Genomic DNA, 22349 nt, shown 5'->3' with positions numbered 1-22349 from the left:
TCTACCAGTGGAGGAAGAACTCAGATCTTTTTACTAAAGTAAAATTAATAATATCATAATGAAAACGTTTTTAATTACATATGTACAGTACTTTTATACTATTTTAAATAATTAGTAAGGAAAATGTACTAAACGTGAAACTAGGCTACTCTTAATGCAAAATGGCCCTATATAAAGTGTTATAATTATATACATTTTGGGAATATTGCTTGATTTAACGTAGCGTTATAGGCAGAATGAGCTTTAACACTGTGTCTTCACCGGACGCGGCCGTTACTGCTCGCGGCGCAACAGCTGTTTACCCGAGACAAAACAGAATCAGTTTACTGTCGGAGATCGCTCGCGCCACGCATTTAATCAATGTTTCATCAACCAATTGCCTTAATAAATAAGAAGTAGGCCTAAATATAGCAGACAATATAATCAGGACTTCTCAGCTGCGCGCTTGCAATAGTCATAAGCTCACACAATACGTGATAGAGGCTTGTAGCAGAGAAATCAATTCTGTGAATTACACAGCGCAAATCACAAGTACCCGGTAGGCTACTAGCCACCGGATGAAGAAGGGTTGGCTCTCAGTCTCCACAGGCTACATAAAATATTCATTTTATTTTATTTTATTTTTCGTGTTCGGATTTATGAGGAAAAAACCATGTTACAGACGCGACAGTTCAGCACTACGGACGTGAGCGCTCTGAAAGCGGCACTAAAATATGCTTTGAAACTTTCACATAGACATCAAACAGAAAGCACAAAACCTTTCGTTTCAAAGTGAATTTCGTTTTGTATTAATTGTATCTTAATTTTAATCAATGTTTCATCAACCATTTGCCTGGATTTAATTTATAAGAAATATAGCAGACGATAGATAGGCTAATCTCGACACGGAGGCGCCTGCGGGTGAACTGGAGCTCGTCTCATGAACCGAAACTCAGCGTAGGCCTATAGACCTGAGAATTGAAATATATCTATATTGAAATGTCTACTTTTAAACAGAACAATTCAAAACGAAAGACAGACAGACTCATGCAATCGTATGAAATGTGCATTTCTCTCTGGCGCGCGTTCACTGAAGATCGCGAGTCAGCATCGTCAACTTCATCTTTGGCTGACACTGACGGAAAACACTTGTTTATTAATAAACAATTAAAATATCTCCTTGCTATATTTGTTGTATTCATAATCATTACTTTTGCCAGTTCTTGTGACAGCTTTTAGGTGCTTTATTGGCAGCGCCACCCTTACATGAATCACCGCACCCGCATTTTTAAAAATATTCATTTATCGGCCATTATAAATGCCGATACCGATAGTTAGGAAAATGCCTAAAATCGGCCGATAATATCGGCCCGCCGATATATCGGTCGGGCTCTAATGTTGTGTTGTGTTTAGGGTTTTTAAAAAGACTGTATACAAATTTAGCACATGTATTTAGGAATTACCACTATATAGTGTTTAATAATATCCTTCTCTCTCTCTCTCTCTCTCTCTCTCTCTCTCGCGCTCTCTCTCTCTCTCTCTCTCTCTCTCTCTCCTCATTCAGGTGAAGCTGTGGCGTGTGTGTGATCCGGATCAGGATCAGCCCAGTAATGCTGAGGTCACTCTGAGCCCCGGAGATGGGCGACTGGAGGTCGTTCTCTTCCACCCCGCGGCCTCGGGTCTGCTCGCTGTGGCGTCTGCGAGGGCCGTTCAGGTGTGGGACGTCACACGAGACTCCGCCTTGACAGGTAAACTCACACCTTTCGCATTCCTACGTACAACCATCACTGCTGTTAAACACCTAATTTAGTCTTGTCTTTAATTACTTTACGTGTACACTTAAGCCCTATTCAGACTGTAATTGTTTGTCATTTCAATATGCTAGGTCATTTCTGGGGTGCTAGATTGATTGATTGATTGATTGATTTATGTATTTATTTGTTTACATTTTTTTTTTTTACATTTATTTATTTTAAATTTGTTTTTACATGTCAATTTATGTATTTGTTTATATTTTTTTAATTAATTAATTTAAAATGTATTTATTTTAACTAATTATTTATTTTTAATGCATTTATTATTTAATTAATAAATAAAATTGATTTGTTATTTATTTGTTACTTTGTTTATTTTTGAGTAGTTAATGTTTTAATCAACTAATTTTATTTATTTATACAAATATTTGTTTTTTATTTAGTTTATTTTTATTTAGTTTCATTTAATTTATATTTCATTTCATTAATAACTTTTTTTTTAACATGCAACACAGTGTAGTTTTCATCCAAACTGATTTACCGAGACAAAATTGACAAGGCCCAAAAATCTGTTTATAAGTTATAACCAATATTCTTCAACTAGTGACAAGTGCTGTAGGAGCACAATATTGAAAAAAGCCCATAAAAAAGTCCAATCAGGTCAACTGTTAAAGTGATCTCGTCCCTCGTCTGAGTTCATGACTTGCGATTACAGCCTGAATAATGCAGTTCATGAAGGTTTTGTCTGCAGCTTTTTTTGTCTCTGCTGTGTGTTTCTTTTTTGTTTGTTTTGTCTCTGTGTATTTCAATGTGTGGTTTGATCCGCTGGGCCTCTGGTGGTTGTTACAGTCCTCTGGGGTCTGACGTGGAGCGTCTGAGGTAAATGCCCCTCAGAGCTTTGGGCCCGCGTGTCCCCGGGGCCCCATGATGGCTGCTGGTGCTTCCCAACCTCACATCTCACACCGCTGTCTGCCTTCATGTGTGTTCATGTGTTAGCTGTGTTTCATTCACTCCCTCTGTCGTTGTACACCAGACTCTGTCACTTACAGCAAATCCAGCGCCACGGAATCAGATCTCCGAGAAAACGAGAATCGTTTTAGTATTAGTTTATTATGAAATTTATTTCCTAATATTTGGCCCTGTTTACACCTGGTATTAAGAGGTAGAGGTGGTTGAAAACGCATTCGACCGGTTTGCTTTCGTAGTGACCTAACGCCTGAACATTACGGGAAGCGCGCTAGACAGACGGGATTTAACCTTGTCATCTGGAGACCCTTGTTTGGTTTGAAGATGAAAAACGCACCAATCACAATGTTCTCTCACCATTCCTGATTTCTAACACACACTCACCGCGTTCGGCTGGTCTTGCGTCTGTCAGAGCAGAAACGAAAGCTGCTGTTCTCTGTGTTTTTCCGTCGTCTCTGATAGCGTTCATATGTAAATTACGTGAGCTTATTTCATCCATTAGATTAAAAGATCGGGAAAAAGCCAAACATTTCCCCGCCCATAGAACCTTACCTGGAAGAAATCAGGACAGAAGTGGGTGAAAGTGGACAAAAGAGACGGATTAAAACACCAGGTGTAAACGGGAATGTGTCTCCCTCGTTTACTTGTGACCCGATCGAACAAAACGTGTCTGGTGTAAACAGGGCCTTAGTTTTGGCCAAACAGACCCAGCCAGCACAGCCATGTGGGGCCCACATGGGTTAGACCTGGGCTATCTAACTGGGACCCAGACAGTTTTGCTCCCGGTTTCCATGTAGGCCCCACATGGGTTTGCCCAGATGAAATGAATACTGCTCAGTGTGCACACTATAGGCTGTTAAATGTAACACTGACCAGTGTTGGAGTTAATTAGATAATTAAGTGATTGAATAATGATTGAGCATTATTGAAGACACCTGATGTTAACAAGCAGAATCACTGAAGGAGAAAATCACAAATTGTAAGCCACCGGTATGGCGATCAGCGTTTGCTTTAGTTGGACTCTTGACCCTTAGACTGTCACTTTAAATTTTGTTTGTCTGCTGTTATTGATTTATAACAGTCAAATGAACAAAGAAAAGTGTGATCTTATAGTGTTGGCTATGTTTAGGCATAATCATGCTGTGATCTGATAAATGAAACTTATTGAGATGGTTCAACTTCTGGTTCAACTTGTTAGCAACAGCTTTGTGATTCCACAGCATATGATTATCAGTATTTTTTTTAATCCAAAATATTTAATAAACATTGTTCTGATCAAAACACTTTCAAATGAATTTATTTAGAAACACAGACATCAATAATCAGTCTGTGAATCTCAACAATGGTGACAATAATAATGCATGTTGCAGTGGCTGCCACCAATCACAACTCATTACTGGCTCCCATCATGCATTGCGGTATGAATAAATTATGATCTGAATTGTCTATGTAATTTACTTTTCCTAATTGAATATTCTGCTCGTCACCATTATTGAGATGCATTGACTGAATCTTGACGTCTGGGTGTGCCTAAAAGAAAGATTTTTTTTTGAAAACAACTTTTAAGAAATCCTTTATATTATATCTAAAATTCTGGATATTTATGCAGAATCACAGTTATGCTGTAACCAACAGCATAAATCACTAAACATAAGGTTCAAATGATGACATAAATTTCATAATATAACCAACACCATTACATAACTTTTTTTTTTTTTTTTTTTTTTTTTGTTCTTCTGGCAGTTATAAGTCAGAAACAACAGCCAAACAAAATCTAAAGTTAATAACATAAGGGTCAAGAGCCCAACTAAAGCAAACAATGATCGCCATAACGGTGGCTTACAATTTTCTCCTTCAGTGATTCTGCTTTAGGTGTCTTCAATAATCTTCAATCATATTCAATCACTTAATTATCTCATTAACTCCAACACTGATCAGTGTTACATTTAACAGCCTGTAGTGTGCACACTGAGCAGTGTTCATTTCATCTGGGCAAACCCATGTGGGGCCTACATGGAAACCGGGAGCAAAACTGGCTGGGTCCCAGTTAGATAGCCCACGTCAAACCCATGTGGGCCCCACATGGCTGTGCTGGCTGGGGAGGAATCTGATAGAATACAATAGAATAAATAAAGCTAATAAACTATAGGTAACGTGTTATTTTAGTATTATTTATTAGTACTTTTATAGAATTTATTCATATTAGCTTGTGTGTTCTAGGGATGCACCGAATCCAGGATTCGGATTCGGCCGAATATTGGGCTTTTTAACGGGGTTCGGTTTCTGCCAAACCTCAGAATTTTTTTCCACCGAACCGAACCCTAGGCTTGCACTACGCGCGCTACGTCGAAGTCACCGATCAGTGAATGACATCAAAGTACCGCGTGAACGAATAGAGAGCAGACGGCTCCATGCTTTTGAATTGCTCTCGCGGTACTTTGATGTCATAAACTGATCTGTCTGTGCAGCGCCGGTTGAACAAGCCTGTAGTGTAACGCGTTGTGTCAGGAAGAAAAATAGGGATAGCTCACAGTTAAAGTTATTGCAGAGGCCAGACAGACTCACGGAGGCGATTGGCATCTCACAACTCGCACTTTATTACACAATCGAACTTGTGTAACTGTCTGTCACACGTTCTACCGACCACAGCGTTACTTAACAAAATAAGGTAAAAATGTAGCCTGGCATGCCAGACCTACATCAAGATGTTAGGTCTGGGAACTCATCATTGACAGGGCTCAATCTGATGGGCGGGATAAACGGTTGTCTTTCAAATTCTCTCAGCACGCAATTGGATAGCGCTACAACCAATCAGAGCAACGAAGAAGGGGACGTAGTCAGCGGAGCAAGTTGATATATTAAACTTTTACCGTATCCAGTCCATAGCTGTCAACATTGAACATTGAAAATAAGGGAGATTTCCAGGAATCCATCCCCAAAATAAGGGATTTTTTTTGTATTTATTATGTCTATGCATGGGCATGTGTTCGAGGCGCACGGCACATACAATCATAGACAGTATAAGAAGTGGACAGAGCCATCTCATTGGAACTCAGTTGAGACAGTTGAAGCCCATTTTTAGCGATTTCTGAGCACTTCCGTTCCTGACGCGCAGACTCAGACCGACTCAAACTAAGCTTGATGACGTGAGCAACCTGTCTGACAGACGTTAATCTTCTAGTAGCTGTGAGTGAAAATTGCCAACGTTAATCTTGCAGAGACGGGGAACTTGAGCAAAGAGTTCTTTGGCGTGAGTGAGCGGGAGTAAGTATTCCGTTGCTTTTATGGACTCATTATCTATGGGCTTCTCCCTTGACGGGACGTCCCCCCGGTTGCCTGCGAGCTTCTCCTCCTGTCTGTACGGTAATTTCTGTACAGCGCGACAGAGAGTCGAGTGGTTATGACGCAATCGTTAGCCTATTTTTACTAAATCTGTTTCTACGGGGCCATAATGTAACATAGAAGGTAATGGAGGTCTGTATACATTGTCGTGTTTCTTTAGAAATAAATAATGGACAAATGGAGTCTTTAAACGCCTCAGATGTAAAGTTATTCGCTGTCAAAGTGACGCCAAAATGAACGGGAGTCAATGGAAATGCTAACGCAAGTGAAGTTCTGCTACAACATGGCGGCACCCGGCCGGCTTCAACTTCCGGTCGATGGATTACCCCCTTGCATACAATACGGACTGCAGACAGTTCAACAGGAGCGCGCAGTTCTTAAAGGGGCGATCGTTCGAATGCAGTAGGTTGTGAGAAAGGGAAAATGGAACTCGTGAGCAGAAAAAGTGTTGTTTGGCAGTACTTTCAGTTAAAAGAAGGCAATTCAAGTCGAGCTACATGTTCAATTTGCAATGCCGATTTGTCTCATGGTGGTAAGGACTCTAAACAATAGGCTACACAACATCGCCGCTGTTAAAATGCATAATGTTGCTTATTCTTTTTTCTTTTTTTTTTACAGTTATAAAAGTAAAAGTAGTGTTTATTATTTACAGTAATAAAATAAAATGAAAAATCCACTTTGTTTACTTCATTAATGTGTTTACTGTGTTAATGGACTGAGGATGAGAGTAGGATTCGGTATTCGGTTTCGGATTCGGCAGAATCTTAACCAGTGGATTCGGTATTCGGCCGAACCCCACAAATCTGGATTTGGTGCATCCCTAGTGTGTTCAGTTTCATATTTAAATTTTAGTTCGTTCAATATTTCTATATAGTTGTTATTTCAGTTTTAGTCATTTTAACTTTAGCTCTTAGTACTTAAATTTCATTTTAGATGCTTGCCAAGGCAACATTCTTATTTAATTGTCTTATTTTTATGTTATTGTATGTCTAATTTCACATATTCGGATCTCTGAGATCTACATTGGCATAATACATAAGCTTTTCCTAGCGCATTGGTTTGTGCCGCCACACTTCCTTAACCTGTGTGTGTGTGTGTGTGTGTGTGTGTGTCTGTGCGTCTGCGTGTCTGCGTGTGTGTGTGTGTGTGTGTGTGCATCTGTGTGCTCGTCTGTTTGTGTGTCTGTGTGTGTGTGTGTGTGTGTGTGTGTGTGTGCGCATCTGTCTGTGTGTGCGTGTGCCTGTGTGTGTGTGTGTGTGTGTGTTCTGCTCAAATTCCCAGCACTATCATGCTTTTCTGTATATCTCACTGTCACACGTGTTTCTTTTTTGAGAGTTTGTAAACTTACCTTGAATGTCTGTCTCGTGGATATGGTGTGTGTTGACGCCCGTGTGTGTGTATTTGTGCAGTTCTGGAGCAGCATGCGGATCAGCTGCAGGGTCTGGCCTGGAAAGAAGACGGATCACTGCTGGCTTCATCCTGCAAGGTAATCGACGACCAACACGTGTCTGAGCTTCTGCTGGCTGGTAGACAGCAGGGGAAGTCAGTGCTGAACTGTTACTGTGCTGTAAGAGTCAGGGCCGGTCACACACAACACGGTTCTGCTGGTAAAGATGTGAGACGCGGGTCAGTAGAGAACGAAAGACAGCTCACGTTCCAGAGATGTGCTTTTTAAAAGTGTAACGGGCGCAACGGTCAAACACAATCATCCAGCGATGGAAAAGTAGCGCAGTGTGATGGAGATACTCATTGTGTGTGAACGGCCACAGTCCCTGTTTTATCATGCTGTGAATATAGAACATAAGGAATTTATCAGTGTTGTTTTATTATTTGATACTCATTAATATTTATTTTAAGATATAAATAATATTTTTTCAATAATTTTAGTTTGTTTTTTTACTAAATAGTTTTTATTAATTAATTTTTGTTTGAATTATTTTAGTACATCTATTTAAAAAAAAAGTTTTTATATTTTATTTTAGTTAAAATTTTTGGTTTTAGTTAACTGGAATTTATTTCTCTTAATTCTGGCTCTTTTTTCTTTTGGCCAAATAGACTGATTAAATGGAATCAAACAGAATAAATAAAGCTTACAAACTATAGTTAAAATCAGTGTTATTTTTTGTGTTTAAAAAATAATAATTCTATTATATATTTTTATTTTTATATTTTCAGTTTTTATTTTAATGTTAGGTTTTGTTTTTTAAATGTTTCTTAATATTTCTTATTCCCATTTAGATTTTTTTCAATTTCAGCTTTAATAATTTTAATACTTCAACTTATTTTATTTCAGTTATTCATTATTTCAGCATTTCTAATTTAGGTTTCTTTTTTTACTTTAATCATTTTTTTGTGTATATTTTATTTTATTTCAGCTTTATTACGAAAAAAATATATATATATATATATATCTCTCACTAGAGCTGTTCTGTTGCTCATCACCTTTTTTTGGACTTTTGTTTATAATGTTGATAATATGATGAAAAAATATATTACAAGTTACTGTTAGGAGGCACATTTACATGTTTCTATGAGTTTTCTGAAAAGTGCATTAGCCAACCACAGACAGTAGCACATTCTCACCAATAGATGTCGGCAAAGTGTGTGTTTTCCCCCATCATGCCCCTCTTCACTGTGGATCATTATTACTCAGATGGGCTTTATTAGCCACAGGGGTGAAACTCATAAACCCTGCTGGTGTCATCGAGGTCTGTCCAGCTCCCAGTGTGAGAGGATAAGAGTCAGTAAATCTGATGAGAGGAAGCTTATTAGATCCGGCCTCAAAAATCGGCCTTTTTGTCTTTTGCTTAAGGTTAATTACGCATCAGCACTTGCTCACGATGGAGGACAAACACTTAATATGGCCAAATGTGTCAGTTTGATCCACCTTATGTGTCTCATTTGAAACATTAAACCACCAAGTCTTCTCCTCACTGCAGATGTGTGTCTATTTCTGGACACAAAAGGTTTGTGTTTGGCAGGAACAGTGTTTTGATTGAGTTCATGGAAAGAGTTTTGTTCAATGAAGTGGATGAAGATGTACTGGACTCAGTTTAGTGTTTGAAATGTAAATGTGATGGTTTTCGGTGTAATGTTTTCTCTCAAACCTTCCTATTGCACAAATATATATATATATATATATATACACACACACACACTTCAAGTCAATATACATACACATAAGTGTATACATACACTTTCGGTCAAAGTTTTTGATCGGTACGATTTTGAATGTTTTTAAAAGAAGTCTCTCTGCTCACCAAGGCAGCATTTATTTGATAAAAAAAACCCAAAAAGCAGTAATTTTGTGAAATATTATTAGAATTTTTTTTAAAAAAAGCTGTTTTGTATGTGAATATATTGTAAAATGTGATTTATTCCTGTGATCAAAGCTGAATTTTCAGCATCATTACTCCAGTCTTCAGTGTCACATGATCCTTCAGAAATCATTCTAATATGATGATCTGATGCTCAAGAAACATTTCTCATTATTATCAATGTTGAAAACAGTTATTTACATTTTTATTTTTTAGGATTCTTTGATGTATAGAAAGTTCAAAAGAACATAATTTATGTGGAATAGAAAGCTTTTGTAACATTAAACACTACCGTTCTAAAGTTTGGGGTCAGTAAGAATTTTTACCTTATTTTTGGGGGGAAAGAAATAAAATAAATCAATAGAGTACTTTTATTAATCAAGGATGAATTAAATTGATCAACAGTTACAGTATTACCGACATTTATAATGTTACATAAGATTAGATTTCAAATAAATGCTGTTCTTTTGAACTTTCTATTCATCAATGAATCCTAAAATAAAAATGTAAATAACTGTTTTCAACATTGATAATAATAATAATAAATGTTTCTTGAGCATCAAATCAGCATATTAGAATGATTTCTGAAGGATCATGTGACACTGAAGACTGGAGTAATGATGCTGAAAATTCAGCTTTGATCACAGGAATAAATTACATTTTACAATATATTCAAATACAAAACAGCTCTTTTAAATTTTCATAATATTTAACAATATTACTGCTTTTTTTATTAGTATTTTTAATCAAATATATGCAGCCTTGGTGAGCAGAAGAGACGTCTTTTAAAAACATTTAAAATCGTACTGATCCAAAACTTTTGACTGGTTGTGCATATATACTGTATATATAGGTTTCTTTTTTTTTTTTTTTACCTCAAAATAAGTTTTAGTATTTTGAAAACCGAATGCCATAATGTCTTCCGGTAGAAGCCGAGAGCTCGAAGCGCAGCTGCATCTCCAGTTAGACTCTGTGGTGTTTGAAGCATTGAGTTCAGTCTCACCTGGCCCCCGGGAGCCCGGCGCCAGACCCCCAGAGCGCCTGATTTAGGACCCCAGAGGAGAGAGACTGAGCTGGGGGACAGAGAGGCGCGCTCAGCCGCCCCTGCAGGAGGAAATGGGGAGCAATCCATAAAGAAATCATAACATGCTGCAGAGCTTTTCCATCAGCCGGTTTAATGCTCTCAGAGGTGCAGAGCCAAAGATGCTGGAGTTTATGGCTGGATGAGGAATTTTAGGATTAGTTTATGAGGAAAAATGAGGTCATTTGAGTTTGAACTGAATGCTTTGTGCTGCTTCTAGACGGCAGTCACTCCTGGTTTAACTTACTGACCTCTTTTTTTTTGACATTGACATTTGTTTAATTATGTTAATTTATATTTTTTATATTATTTCTATATATATTTAAAAAATATATATATTAATGAATTGTATATTAATTTATTTTATATTAAATAATATCATATTCATTTTTTATAATATTTTAAATTTTATATTTAACATTTTTATATTAATTTTATTATTTTATATTTATTCATTTTAACGTTTTGATATTAATAAATGTCTATATTTTTTAAATATATAATAATTTATTATTTTTTATCATTTCCTTTTTATAATGTTTAACATTTTATATTTAACATTTTTATATTAGTTTATTAATATTTTTATAATAATTGATTATTGTTTATATGAACTTAATCATTTGTATTATTTTATTTGAATTTATTTTTACATTAATACACGTTTGTTTATTAATTTATATGAATTTATTACTTTTATATGAAGTTATAATTTGTTTTGTTTTAACCTATTAGTTTACATTATTATATTTATTCATTTTTGTATGAATTAATTTTAGTATTTTTATGTGTTAATTCTCTTAATTTATTATTTTTATACTTATTTATTACTGTATATTAATTTATAGTTATTTATATTAATGTATTCTTTTTTATAATATTTTAACATTTTTATATTCATTTATTACATTTTATTTAAATTTATTTTTTATATTTGTTACATTTTTATATTGTTAATATTTAAATGAAACCGATCAAGTATATTTATAATACTAAGCTATATTCCATCCTGAAGCCATTAAGAATAACACCTCATCATGACAGTGGACCAGAATGCATCCTAAAATTTCAGAGGAGAGTCGGAGAGGAAAATAGAAACAGGACAAAGCTATAAATGTGGCACTAGATCACAGACTGAACTCTGAGTCGTGGAGTCGAGCTGTAATTTAAGCTAATATGCTCTCCAATCTCCAGATCCACCGTATTAAAGCAAATAAGCTCTGCCAACATGTGCGTTCAATTCCAGCCGTTTTCCCCCATTAGGTGAACGGGAGGAGAGCGCGGCTCGGGACAGGCCTGGTTTGGAGGCATGGACCCGCATATTTTATGACACGCAAATGCCTGCCACATGAACGCTGAGGCTTTGTTCCACAGCGACAGGGGAAGTTTACGATTAAAAACGCCATCAAAGCGTTAAAGCAGGTGTTGATTTATGAGCTCGTGTCTGCGTTAGGCTTGCCGCGATAGACGGTGTTGACGGTGTTACCGGTTTTAAGCCCCATCACCGGTGACATCACTTTCCCACCGTGACACCGCGATGTCTTGACTTTTTTAAAGTATTCGTTTTTGCTAAAAACTTACACACGCAAGGTCTCTCGCTCGCTTTCCCTCTCTCCCGTACGCGCGCGCTACGCGGTTTGAAGCACAATCTCTGTCTCGCGTGCGCGCTCGCTCTAGATTCCAGGAGATTTTAACTATTTTGCGGTATAATTAGTCGATCACGAGTTGCTCAACAGGCAGATATATAGATAAACTCATCTTCCAGGCATTTGACCGACCAGGTTGACACTTCATGCCTGAGAAATCGGGAGTGTGGCGTGAGAGCGTGTGAAAGCAATCAAATGCGTGTGTCTCGCGGCCAATGCGTGAGAGTTGGCAGCTCTGTAAAAGCTTTTTAACCCCCCCGCCCCGCCCCCCACGGTGACACCGGGATTACCGGTGTTGTCAAACGTCGATTAACGGGTGGGAAATTTTTCTCACCGCGGCAACCCTAGTCTGCGTGTAAGCGAATGTGCTTTTCACTGCATGGCTATTCGTACTTTTGAAAGTATACAACTAAAACCACAACAAAACATATCGTTACTTGAAATTAAATTAAATAAAATTTGAAAAAAAAACCTTGAACTTATTTTTGCAAACTAGTTTTCATCTAGTTTAACTTGATGTACTAAAACTGAAAAATGTATAAAAAACTAGACCTATTTAAAAGATAAAAACTAACAGCAACAAAATGACTAAAATTAAAATGAAAAAAATAAATAAAATCAAGAGCGAATTTAAAGTAACAACAGGTAACTTTTCAACCTTCATAATATATTTCCAAGTCTCTTGTGATGGTACATCGACTTACAATAGGTTGAATGACACGTCTGCCATAGCCTGACGGGGTCTGTAGCGTTTTTAATCGTACTTTTAAACTTCGGGTTTCGGGTAGTAACCGGTGAACAAAGAGAACTACAAAATTCGACTGCTTTACGGCATATGTGACCCGTCACGGAAACCAGGGACACAAGTCGGCAGCACAACTTGCGAGCAAAATGAGAAAGAAGCGTTTTTTTCCAAAATTGGTGATTTCCGCTTTTTTGCAGAATCTGTTAGTTGAGATCATGAAGAAGCCTCTCCATGTTTGAGATAACAGTATTGGTATATTTAAAAGCGTACATTTTGAGGTTGAAATCGGCTTGTTTTTCGGAGATTATAGCATGCAGTAGGGGCGTGTCATTGTCTGTGTGTATTTCCATACTGAATAGCCGCCGGCGCTTTTGCCCCCGCCCCCCAACAGCGTGGCTACTTATTATGCAGCGCTCTGGCCGGCTCTATCTGATATCAAAATTCAATGAAGATCGATGCCGCAAAGATTGTCGCAGACGAGCTGAACCGTGGCAGTTACACCGAAAATGTTTTCGCCGCACTTTGTGGGCTCGGGAAACTGAACCAGAGGTATGGGCGCGGCGCGCGCGCCCTCGGTGCTTGAATACGGCGGCTCGGCTCGCTGACAGCGGTGGCTAACTGTTTCGTATGTGACGTCCCGATTGCTTTGAATGGGGAACGTTTTGTGAACAGGGAACAGACTTAATGGACTGGCAACAATCTCCATAGAACATGAACTGGCACAGAGAATCGAAATAGAGGATGCAGTTAAAACCTTTGCTGCGATGAAGGCCTGCCGTGCGCGTTTCTGAAACGTAAGTTAAGCTTTATTTGCTCCTTAGTCGTTATGTAAGATGCTGAACCTGCTGATGATATAATGTGCTTGCGGACATTTCATTTGTGTGTGTATACGCACATAAGAAAGTGGTGTAAAGAGATTTGCAACAGTAATCTGAGGAGGAAATATGATTATTTGGAAAATTCCTGTCATGACTGCTTAAAGAAAAATGCCAGCAGGCATTTACCTCCTGCATAAACTTTAATATTGTTGACATTTTGGGCACACGCGCGTTGCGCACTATTTGCGTTATATGTAGGCCTATGGCTTATTGGTCTTTGTGTGTTGTTGCTGGTTTTGCGTTATATGTATATGGCATATTGGTCTTTGTGTGTTGTTGCTGGTAAACGTTGCAAATAGAGGGGCAGCACAATTGTTTTTCGCCTAGAGCGGCAGAAGTGCATTCGCCGGTCCTGGGGGTGAGTTTGCATTAAACATTAAAGTTTGTCGTTTTGTTTTAATTCTAAGAACACGTACATGTTATCTCATGTTTAGTCTGTTTAGACCTTCCCATACCTACCTATTGTTATTAGCTAGCTCAGGAAAGAAAAAAAAGCTGTAAAGCACAGGGGGAGCTTTACAGGGGGTATGGCTTATCTAAATGAGATGTAAATGAGCCCTATTGTCACTCCCAGCAGGAGAGAGAGGTGAGAATGCACAATCTTTTGAGGCCGTTTTCTCCCATTTGAGCTTTTTTGAGTTCCTACCTTCAAATGGCCACAACTTCTCCAAATATTATCAGATTTCCACGTGTTACACATCGTTGGAAAGCTTGGAGACTACACTTTCAGAATCTATGAATAACTCAAAATGCCGAAGAACCGACTTGTGTCCCTAGTTTCCGTGATCGGTCACATATACGTCACTTCCACCACCACCCCCACTTCCTTAAAATCGGACTTGCGAGCCAAATGTTATAGTCATGGCCGAAGCAGCACAGAAAAACAAGAAAGCAAAGGTTTTATCGGAGCAAAGCAAAAAGAGAAAAAGAGAAAGTGATCGCGTTAAAGGCAGAACGAGGATCAACATTGCAGAGCTGCCAACTCTCACGCATTGGCCTTGAGACACCCGCATTTAATTGGTTTCACACGCTCACACGCCACACCCCCGGTTTCTCACGCTAAATTGTCAACCCGGTCGGTCAAATGCCTGAAAGATGAGTTTATCTATAGATCTCTACCTGTTGAGCCACTCGTGATCGACAAGTTATACCGCAAATTAGTTCAAATCTCCCGGAATCTAGAGCGAGCGCGCACGCGAGACAGAGACTGTGCTCCAACGCGCGCGGACGGCAGAGAGAGAAAGCGAGCGAGAGACCTTGCGTGTGCAGGGAGCATCGAACCCCCCATCGAAAAAAGAATGCCTCTCTCTAACCTCTCTAATTCGCTAGAGTAGTAGCGAATTATCAATCTGGTAGCTAGTAAACGATATTCTAGTTTTTGATGGTTAGCTATCGCTAGTATTCTCGTTCTGATTTGAACTTTGCAATCGATGAAATGCAAATAGCAAATGTTTGACCTAAAAAGTGTAGTCTACATGTACAAAGAAAGGAGGAAGATTATTAATAAAATCATATTTTAGGATACCTAACATGTCTGTGATATTTGTTTATTTGTCTTGCCTCAAGCTATAATGCAAATCGATTTGTAAAATTTGCAGATTCATTTATGGTAGCTTGATATTATAATATTGACGATATATGGTTATTATCAACCACTCAAACATTGCATTGAAGTATCATATAGATTAAGTAAAACGGTAACCAATAGACTAGGCTACTATAATGACGCAGGCTTGTAAACGTGAGCATCGCGATCATTTGTCGTTAGAAAAAAAATAAAACCCATGAAATTATATTCATATGACATGCTGAAATATATGCCACTGTACCTGGGATGAAGACATTTCACACGCGACGCAAGCAGAACACCTGCATGTGACCTCCTCCTACAGTGTTCAGGGCTATCATGGTTGTCAACAATTGCACGTGCATGTAGGATGACAGAGTTTACGACAGTAGAAGAGGACAATACTGTTTCCCAACTGTAGGGGGAGCCCGAGAGCAAAAGCTATCTGTTGTTACTTTAAAATATGAATAAAAGTGATAAAATAATGCTGCATACAGACATGAGTTATTACTTACTGTAATATCTTTATTTATATTTATTGTAAACTGATAAAGTCTATATGTAATACTAAGGTATATTCCACCCTGTTATTGAACAGAACTGAATCAACATTAAAATGAATGAAAGTGAATCCCGACACTTGTTTTCTGTAGAGCTGCTTTACAGCAGAATTGATGAACTGTACCGTTATTGAACAGAACTGAATCAACATTGAACCGACTTCAGCTGAACAATGACATGTTGTATTTTATGTTGCTTTGAAACAATCTTTATATGAATAATGCTCACTTGACTTGACCAAAAAATCATGAATAAGGCCTCATCATGACAGCATTAAAATCTAGATTGTTCATATTATCTTTCTAATGCATCCAAATAATTGACAATAATTCTATTGATTTTTTTTTCGGCTGCTGTTCATAGTTTGTTGTCCATTATAACAAAGAGGCCTGTGGGAAGTTTACCTGAGCGCATTCAGATGGACGTGAGAACTGTCAATCCACACACACACACACACACACACAGGGGTCGGCCGGGTCAGACCGTGTGTAGTCTGTTAAGTTTGTGTAGGCGATTAATAAAAGCCTCCATGTTAAATCACGAGCCTCTCTTTAAAGCCGTGCAGATTCTGATGTGCGATCAGGTTCTTCGGTGTGTTTACACTGATGTAATCTCAGCGGCTGATCTGGGGTCAGGAGTGTCAGATGCGTACGGTCTGTGGGTGGGCTGCCAATGACGGCCCCCGTTTGCAGCGTCAAACTATAAACGGCAAATAAAAGAGCATGACTACACAGTGCATGACATGAAAGATAGTTTCAATAACACACTGCATTGTGGGATATAGTATTCATCACAGTTTGCTCTGTTGTACGCTGCACTTCTTGTGAACTATCGTAGTGTCTTAGAATATATCTTAGTATTCCACATGTATACTATTTATGAAGTATGCATACTACAAGTGATATGGTAGTATGCTGTTCCAAACACAGTAATTTTCACATTGCAAAACTTTTAAATCCATTATTACTCATTTTGCATGCGACGCAATTAGCCAATCATAACAGAGTTCATTTACATGTAGAAGGAACAGTAGCGAAACCGTCCGAGAGCAAGTGAAAAAACGATCATCAATCTAACATTATAAGATGGGCACAGTCGTTTGTAACCTGACCCGTTTGAAACCCGCTCTCTTGTGATGGTTCTGCTCTTTTGTTTGAGGTTTGTCAGCAGTAAACACAGCATGTCACGGTGAAATAGTGTGGCTCTGTGTGAGTGCTTACTGTTTGTGTTTGTGCTGTTGTCTTGATTTGTAGTCTTGGTTTTGGTGACTTGTGTCTGGTGTGTTTGTCTGGAGAAGAGGTGGCAGTGGAAGGGTGCGTTATGGGTAAAACGCATTATTCCTTGTTCCCCAGTGTCTTTAGGGAGGGTTTGAGAGCATCTGTCTCACAGGACTGAAACCACACAGTGACACTGTGAAGGCAGGATTTAAAGGCATCATAGGCACATTCCAGCTGTCCTAGCTATGACATTTTAATTGTAAATAGACTTCTTTTTTTTATGTATGTATCATAGAAGTACTAAAATATTCATATAAATGGTTCAGTCTGATTATAAATAGACTATTTTACACAACATTTGTCTGTTCTGTGAAGTTTTATGGTTATTTGAGCATCTTGTCGAAGCTCAGTCAGTGACGTGCAAAAACTCCTATTATGCTATTTCAAAGGTTCCTATGACCTAGTCTGTTGTGATTGGTCTACTCTGCTCTGATTGGTCAGATGACCCAGTCTGTTGTGATTGGTCTACTCTGCTCTGATTGGTCAGATGGCCCAGTCTGTTGTGATTGGTCTACTCTGCTCTGATTGGTCAGATGACCCAGTCTGTTGTGATTGGTCTACTCTGCTCTGATTGGTCAGATGGCCCAGTCTGTTGTGATTGGTCTACTCTGCTCTGATTGGTCAGATGGCCCAGTCTGTTGTGATTGGTCTACTCTGCTCTGATTGGTCAGATGACCCAGTCTGTTGTGATTGGTCTACTCTGCTCTGATTGGTCAGAGGACCCAGTCTGTTGTGATTGGTCTAATCTGCTCTGATTGGTCAGATGACCCAGTCTGTTGTGATTGGTCTACTCTACTCTGATTGGTCAGAGGACCCAGTCTGTTGTGATTGGTCTACTCTGCTCTGATTGGTCAGATGGCCCAGTCTGTTGTGATTGGTCTACTCTGCTCTGATTGGTCAGATGGCCCAGTCTGTTGTGATTGGTCTACTCTGCTCTGATTGGTCAGACGACCCAGTCTGTTGTGATTGGTCTACTCTGCTCCGATTGGTCAGAGGACCCAGTCTGTTGTCATTGATCTACTCTGCTCTGATAGGTCAGAGGACCCAGTCTGTTGTCATTGATCTACTCTGCTCTGATTGGTCAGAGGACCCAGTCTGTTGTCATTGATCTATTCTGCTCTGATTGGTCAGATGGCTCAGTCTGTTGTGATTGGTCTACTCTGCTCCGATTGGTCAGACGACCCAGTCTGTTGTGATTGGTCTACTCTGCTCTGATTCGTCAGATGGCCCAGTCTGTTGTGATTGGTCTACTCTGGAAGTTTAGCAAAGTGGATTTGCTTTGGCAGTGTAGAAAACAGCGTCTTCTCAATATGTGGACAACACAAACCAAACTCTTCCAGTCTCCGCTACATCTACAGTGTTTGAGGGTCAAAGTAGACGTTGTTCACGGGCAGCCAATGAAGAACATAGGCTGGCATTATGGAAAAATTTGTTACAAACCTACATAGGTTTGTGCAGGAAGTAAGACTGGAATTACTGACGACTCGTTTCGGGCAGTTCATAATCGGTTCTTTCGTTTGGGAGACAATAACTCCATTTATCTGCACTTTGATCTTTGAATCTTTTCAGACCATTTACATTCACAAACATCTCTATTACTCACTATGAAGGGGGCACTTCAACATGTGAAGTGCTACTTGTTTGATATTGCGATAATTACGATTCTGTCTTAATAGACAGCTGCCTATGTAGACAGTGTTGTAGGTGAAAATGGTTTTTAAACCCTTTGTGTCCTGACAGTAGATGATTACGCTCTGTTTTTATGGTGTGTGAGGACTCTTGAGAGTATGTGTCAGTCTCTGGTCTTCATTAAGGATTTGTTGTATTGAGTGAAAGACGTAGTGCCGGTCGCAGCCTGTTCCTATTAGTGCTCATTTCCCCTCACTGATCCGATTCTCTCTCCTGATTGGCTGTCTTTGAGTGTAATGGGGTCGTCTGATGGTCACAGATTGACTGAACTGATTTTGACGTTGAGTTCAGTCTACACCAGGATTTACGCTGCCAGTTATGTTGACAGACTCATAACAAATACCACATGAAGCACATGAAGTACTTAGTCAAGCCATAGTGTTGATACCTAGAGTATGTTTTTGTATGATGAGTATGATATATTTTTAAATGTATATGCATTATATAATTCAGATTAATTTTAGGAAATAATATATATGTATACATAAAGAATTAAATTAAACTATTTAAGTTATTCATTTTGAGTTTACAAATAGTAACTTTTTAAATTAATATTCCTCATTGCAGCCTTATTTTTTATAATGTTATTTATTTATTTTTGCAGATTTTTTTTATTTTGTATATACAAAATTATATGTATTGTAATCTATTGTAATAAAAACAGTTATATTTGAACCTTGTTATGTTTGACGGACTCAACACAAATGAAGCCATTTATACTACCATATAATAATTGAGGCCCTCAAACAAAAGCGTAAATAATAATTTTACAATCACGAAAGTGTTTGTGGGAAAATGTGGTATGTTGTTGATCTCTATAGAGAGCAGATATACTGTATGTTTTTAAATATATAACCATTATACAATTCAGTTTACTTTATAAAATTAAGGAAATGTATTATTCTATAAAATAAAAATATGTTAATTATTAATGAATAAACTCACTTTACAAAAAATTGACTAAAATATTAGAAAACAGAAACTTGTACTTTATTGTTGCCTCAATATCCATATTTTAATGAAAAATATTTATTTATTCTGATATTTAACTTTGACATGCTGAACTCATGTTATTGTGATATACAGTAGTAATATTTTAACTTCTGTTTTTTTCCCTTAGGACAAAAAGCTGCGACTCTTTGACCCGCGGGGCCAGCCATCTGCCGTTCAGGTTGGATTTTATATCATATTTCCTGCTATATTGTCATTTACCGGTGGTAATAATTTTAATAATTTTGAGACTGCAAAAGTCGTTAAAACTTGCATTTTCAGTTGAATTTGTCGAATCCACTTGAAACATTTTGTTGTGTTGAGCTATTTCAATGACTTTTGTTTGATTTGTTCATTGCAAACAGCTGAAAGTCTGTAAATATTGCCAGTAAACCTGATTTGTAATGGGGGTTGAATAATTTCCATAACAACTGTACATATATATATATATATGTATATATCGAATGGAGAAATTTTCATGACTTTTCCATGGTACTTTAGGAGAATGGGAATATGTGTTGACTATTAAGTTTGGGATTGGTATGATTTTAAAGGTACACTATGTAGGAATTCTGTTTTTGTCAAACAGCGCCCCCTAGAGTCGCTGTGGAGTACTTGTACTATCGTAAATAACGAGTGGAAATAAGGTGTGGCCCCTTTAAGAGCTGCGTGTGCCGGGTTAATTCTGTTTGATGCTCATTCTTATCCTATTTTAAGTGAAAGCCTGACCGAGTGAGACTCTTGTCCGGTTTTCTCACGCGGTCAGTTTCTCGTTTTCTTTTCCTTGACTCTTCCGAGCCTGTGGTCACGTGATGGTTGTAAAGCGATACATTCTCCAGGCATTCTCCAGGTCACATGACCTGGCCAAAGACGGTCCGTCTTCTCCAAACTTACATAGGCGGTATTTCAAGAGGGCAGCCCCGCTCGGAGCATTGATAGTGTCAAGCGCTGTATATTGGCCTGAGGAATCATTTAAATGAACTCATATGCGTCAACTCTTTTGGCCAAAAGTTACACGGTGTGCCTTTAAGTCTCTTATTCTTGGTTTATGAACTTTTGAACAATAGTGCAAATGTGTGTATTTGTCCTTTTTCACCCCTCAGGTGTCATACCGGTATTCTACCTTTAGCCAATTATATCAGGCTGTTTCTTCAGTGGCTTATTCTGATTGGCCCGGTTTATTCATTCACTCTTTCTCATGAGCTGGTGAAGCCATGGGACCCCATTCATTGAACCCTGGGAAACAATACGCTATGATGCCCCGTGTGAACATGACCATGATTGTGTTTTTGACTTTTGTAACCTGTCAGGATCCTGTTTGATAGCTAATCAATGCCACCGATTTCAGCAGGAACGAGGAAGTTCAGGTCAAATCGGACCAAACATTCCCACAGTCCTCGTCAGGGCAGAGCGGTGACCTCACTGGAGGTTTGTCTGTGTGTTTGTGGTTTCTTTGGAAGGTAAATAAAGCTCAGATGAATCTGATGGGGTTAGATGGATTAGACATTACCCACGCTGCTCTCTGAGCAAACACCCGGTAGATCTGACACTTTACTGAAAAGACTAGTGTCTCAGAAAAGCATTAGATCAGATGTGTGAAGCCTGTCGTGACCTCAAACACACACACTGATCTTCTGATGTTTGTCCAGTTCAAAGCATTTCCTCTACACCTGCTTTTTTCATGTCATCTGATTGCAAGAGGACAGCTCTGTTGTTTTGGACCATGTATAATGTGCGCTCCCGACGCACTGATTGCATATTGTATTTATGCACAGACACATTTCAGTACATTCACGTTGTTTCCACACACATTCAGGATAATATTTTGATTTGTCATGTGTTTAGTGATTCTGAATTCGTGGATGTAGTAGGTATAAGCGGTCAGGTCAAGGCGGTTGGTGGTCCATGTGTTCGATATCCCAACGTGTCTAAAATGTAAACAAGCTCTTTGCTGTTGCACTGTACTCATACATGGGTGCTTTGTTTAATAAATGTATGAATTATATGGACTCCTTATCATTTGGTTATTTGGTGTCCTTTTTTGGAAAGACCTAAATGTATCTTTAAAAAATCGTGCAGAAATTACAGTTTTGTGAGAATCTTCAATCTGATGGTTTACTTTGCTGGATATAGCAAATGATGACAAAATGAGTGTGTTAAACGAGACAAATGCTTAATTTCACGGTAAGGGTGTAATTAATCACGATTAATCGTGCAGAAAGGGTGCGATTAATCACAATTACACATTTTAATCTATTGACAGCCCTAATTTATATAGCTATAGTAACATGTGTAACAAGGGCACTGGGAAATAAAGTGTTTGTTTACCCACGTGCCTCAAATCAAAAAGTGTGTACACTCACTTTGTTAATTTTACAGTTTAGTGCAGTTTACTTGAAAAATTTGCAAAACTGGAATAAAATATTTCATAAATTTTGCAAGTGAATTTCTCTTGCTAAAAACAAGTCAAAAATATAGCTGCAAGCATCGATGACGGGCCCAACCTCTGTGGCTTTAGGGCAACTGTGCACAACGGACAATATGAATTTAAACCCGG

General features: G+C 38.3%; 1 protein-coding gene across 3 annotated transcripts in view; it reads left to right on the top strand.

Annotated features, from left to right (window-relative positions):
- coro7 (coronin 7) overlaps window positions 1–22349 on the top strand; it is a 173905-nt gene that overhangs the window by 13334 nt on the left and 138222 nt on the right. For all 3 annotated transcript variants that reach the window (XR_008808037.1, XM_056261717.1, XM_056261715.1), the window contains exons 5-7: window positions 1544–1727; window positions 7451–7527; window positions 19923–19973. Coding sequence is in view for 2 of the 3 variants with exons in the window: in XM_056261717.1 (XP_056117692.1) it covers window positions 1544–1727; window positions 7451–7527; window positions 19923–19973 (312 nt within the window). In the remaining variant the exon portion in view is untranslated. The remainder of the gene's footprint in view (window positions 1–1543; window positions 1728–7450; window positions 7528–19922; window positions 19974–22349) is intronic.

Source organism: Rhinichthys klamathensis, unplaced genomic scaffold (assembly GCF_029890125.1).
Source record: "Rhinichthys klamathensis goyatoka isolate OS25496 unplaced genomic scaffold, OSU_Roscu_1.1 h1tg000185l_1, whole genome shotgun sequence".
NCBI lineage: Eukaryota > Metazoa > Chordata > Actinopteri > Cypriniformes > Leuciscidae > Rhinichthys > Rhinichthys klamathensis.
The sequence above is the reverse complement of the archived record's forward strand: the minus strand, read 5'-3'. Positions and strand labels throughout refer to the sequence as shown.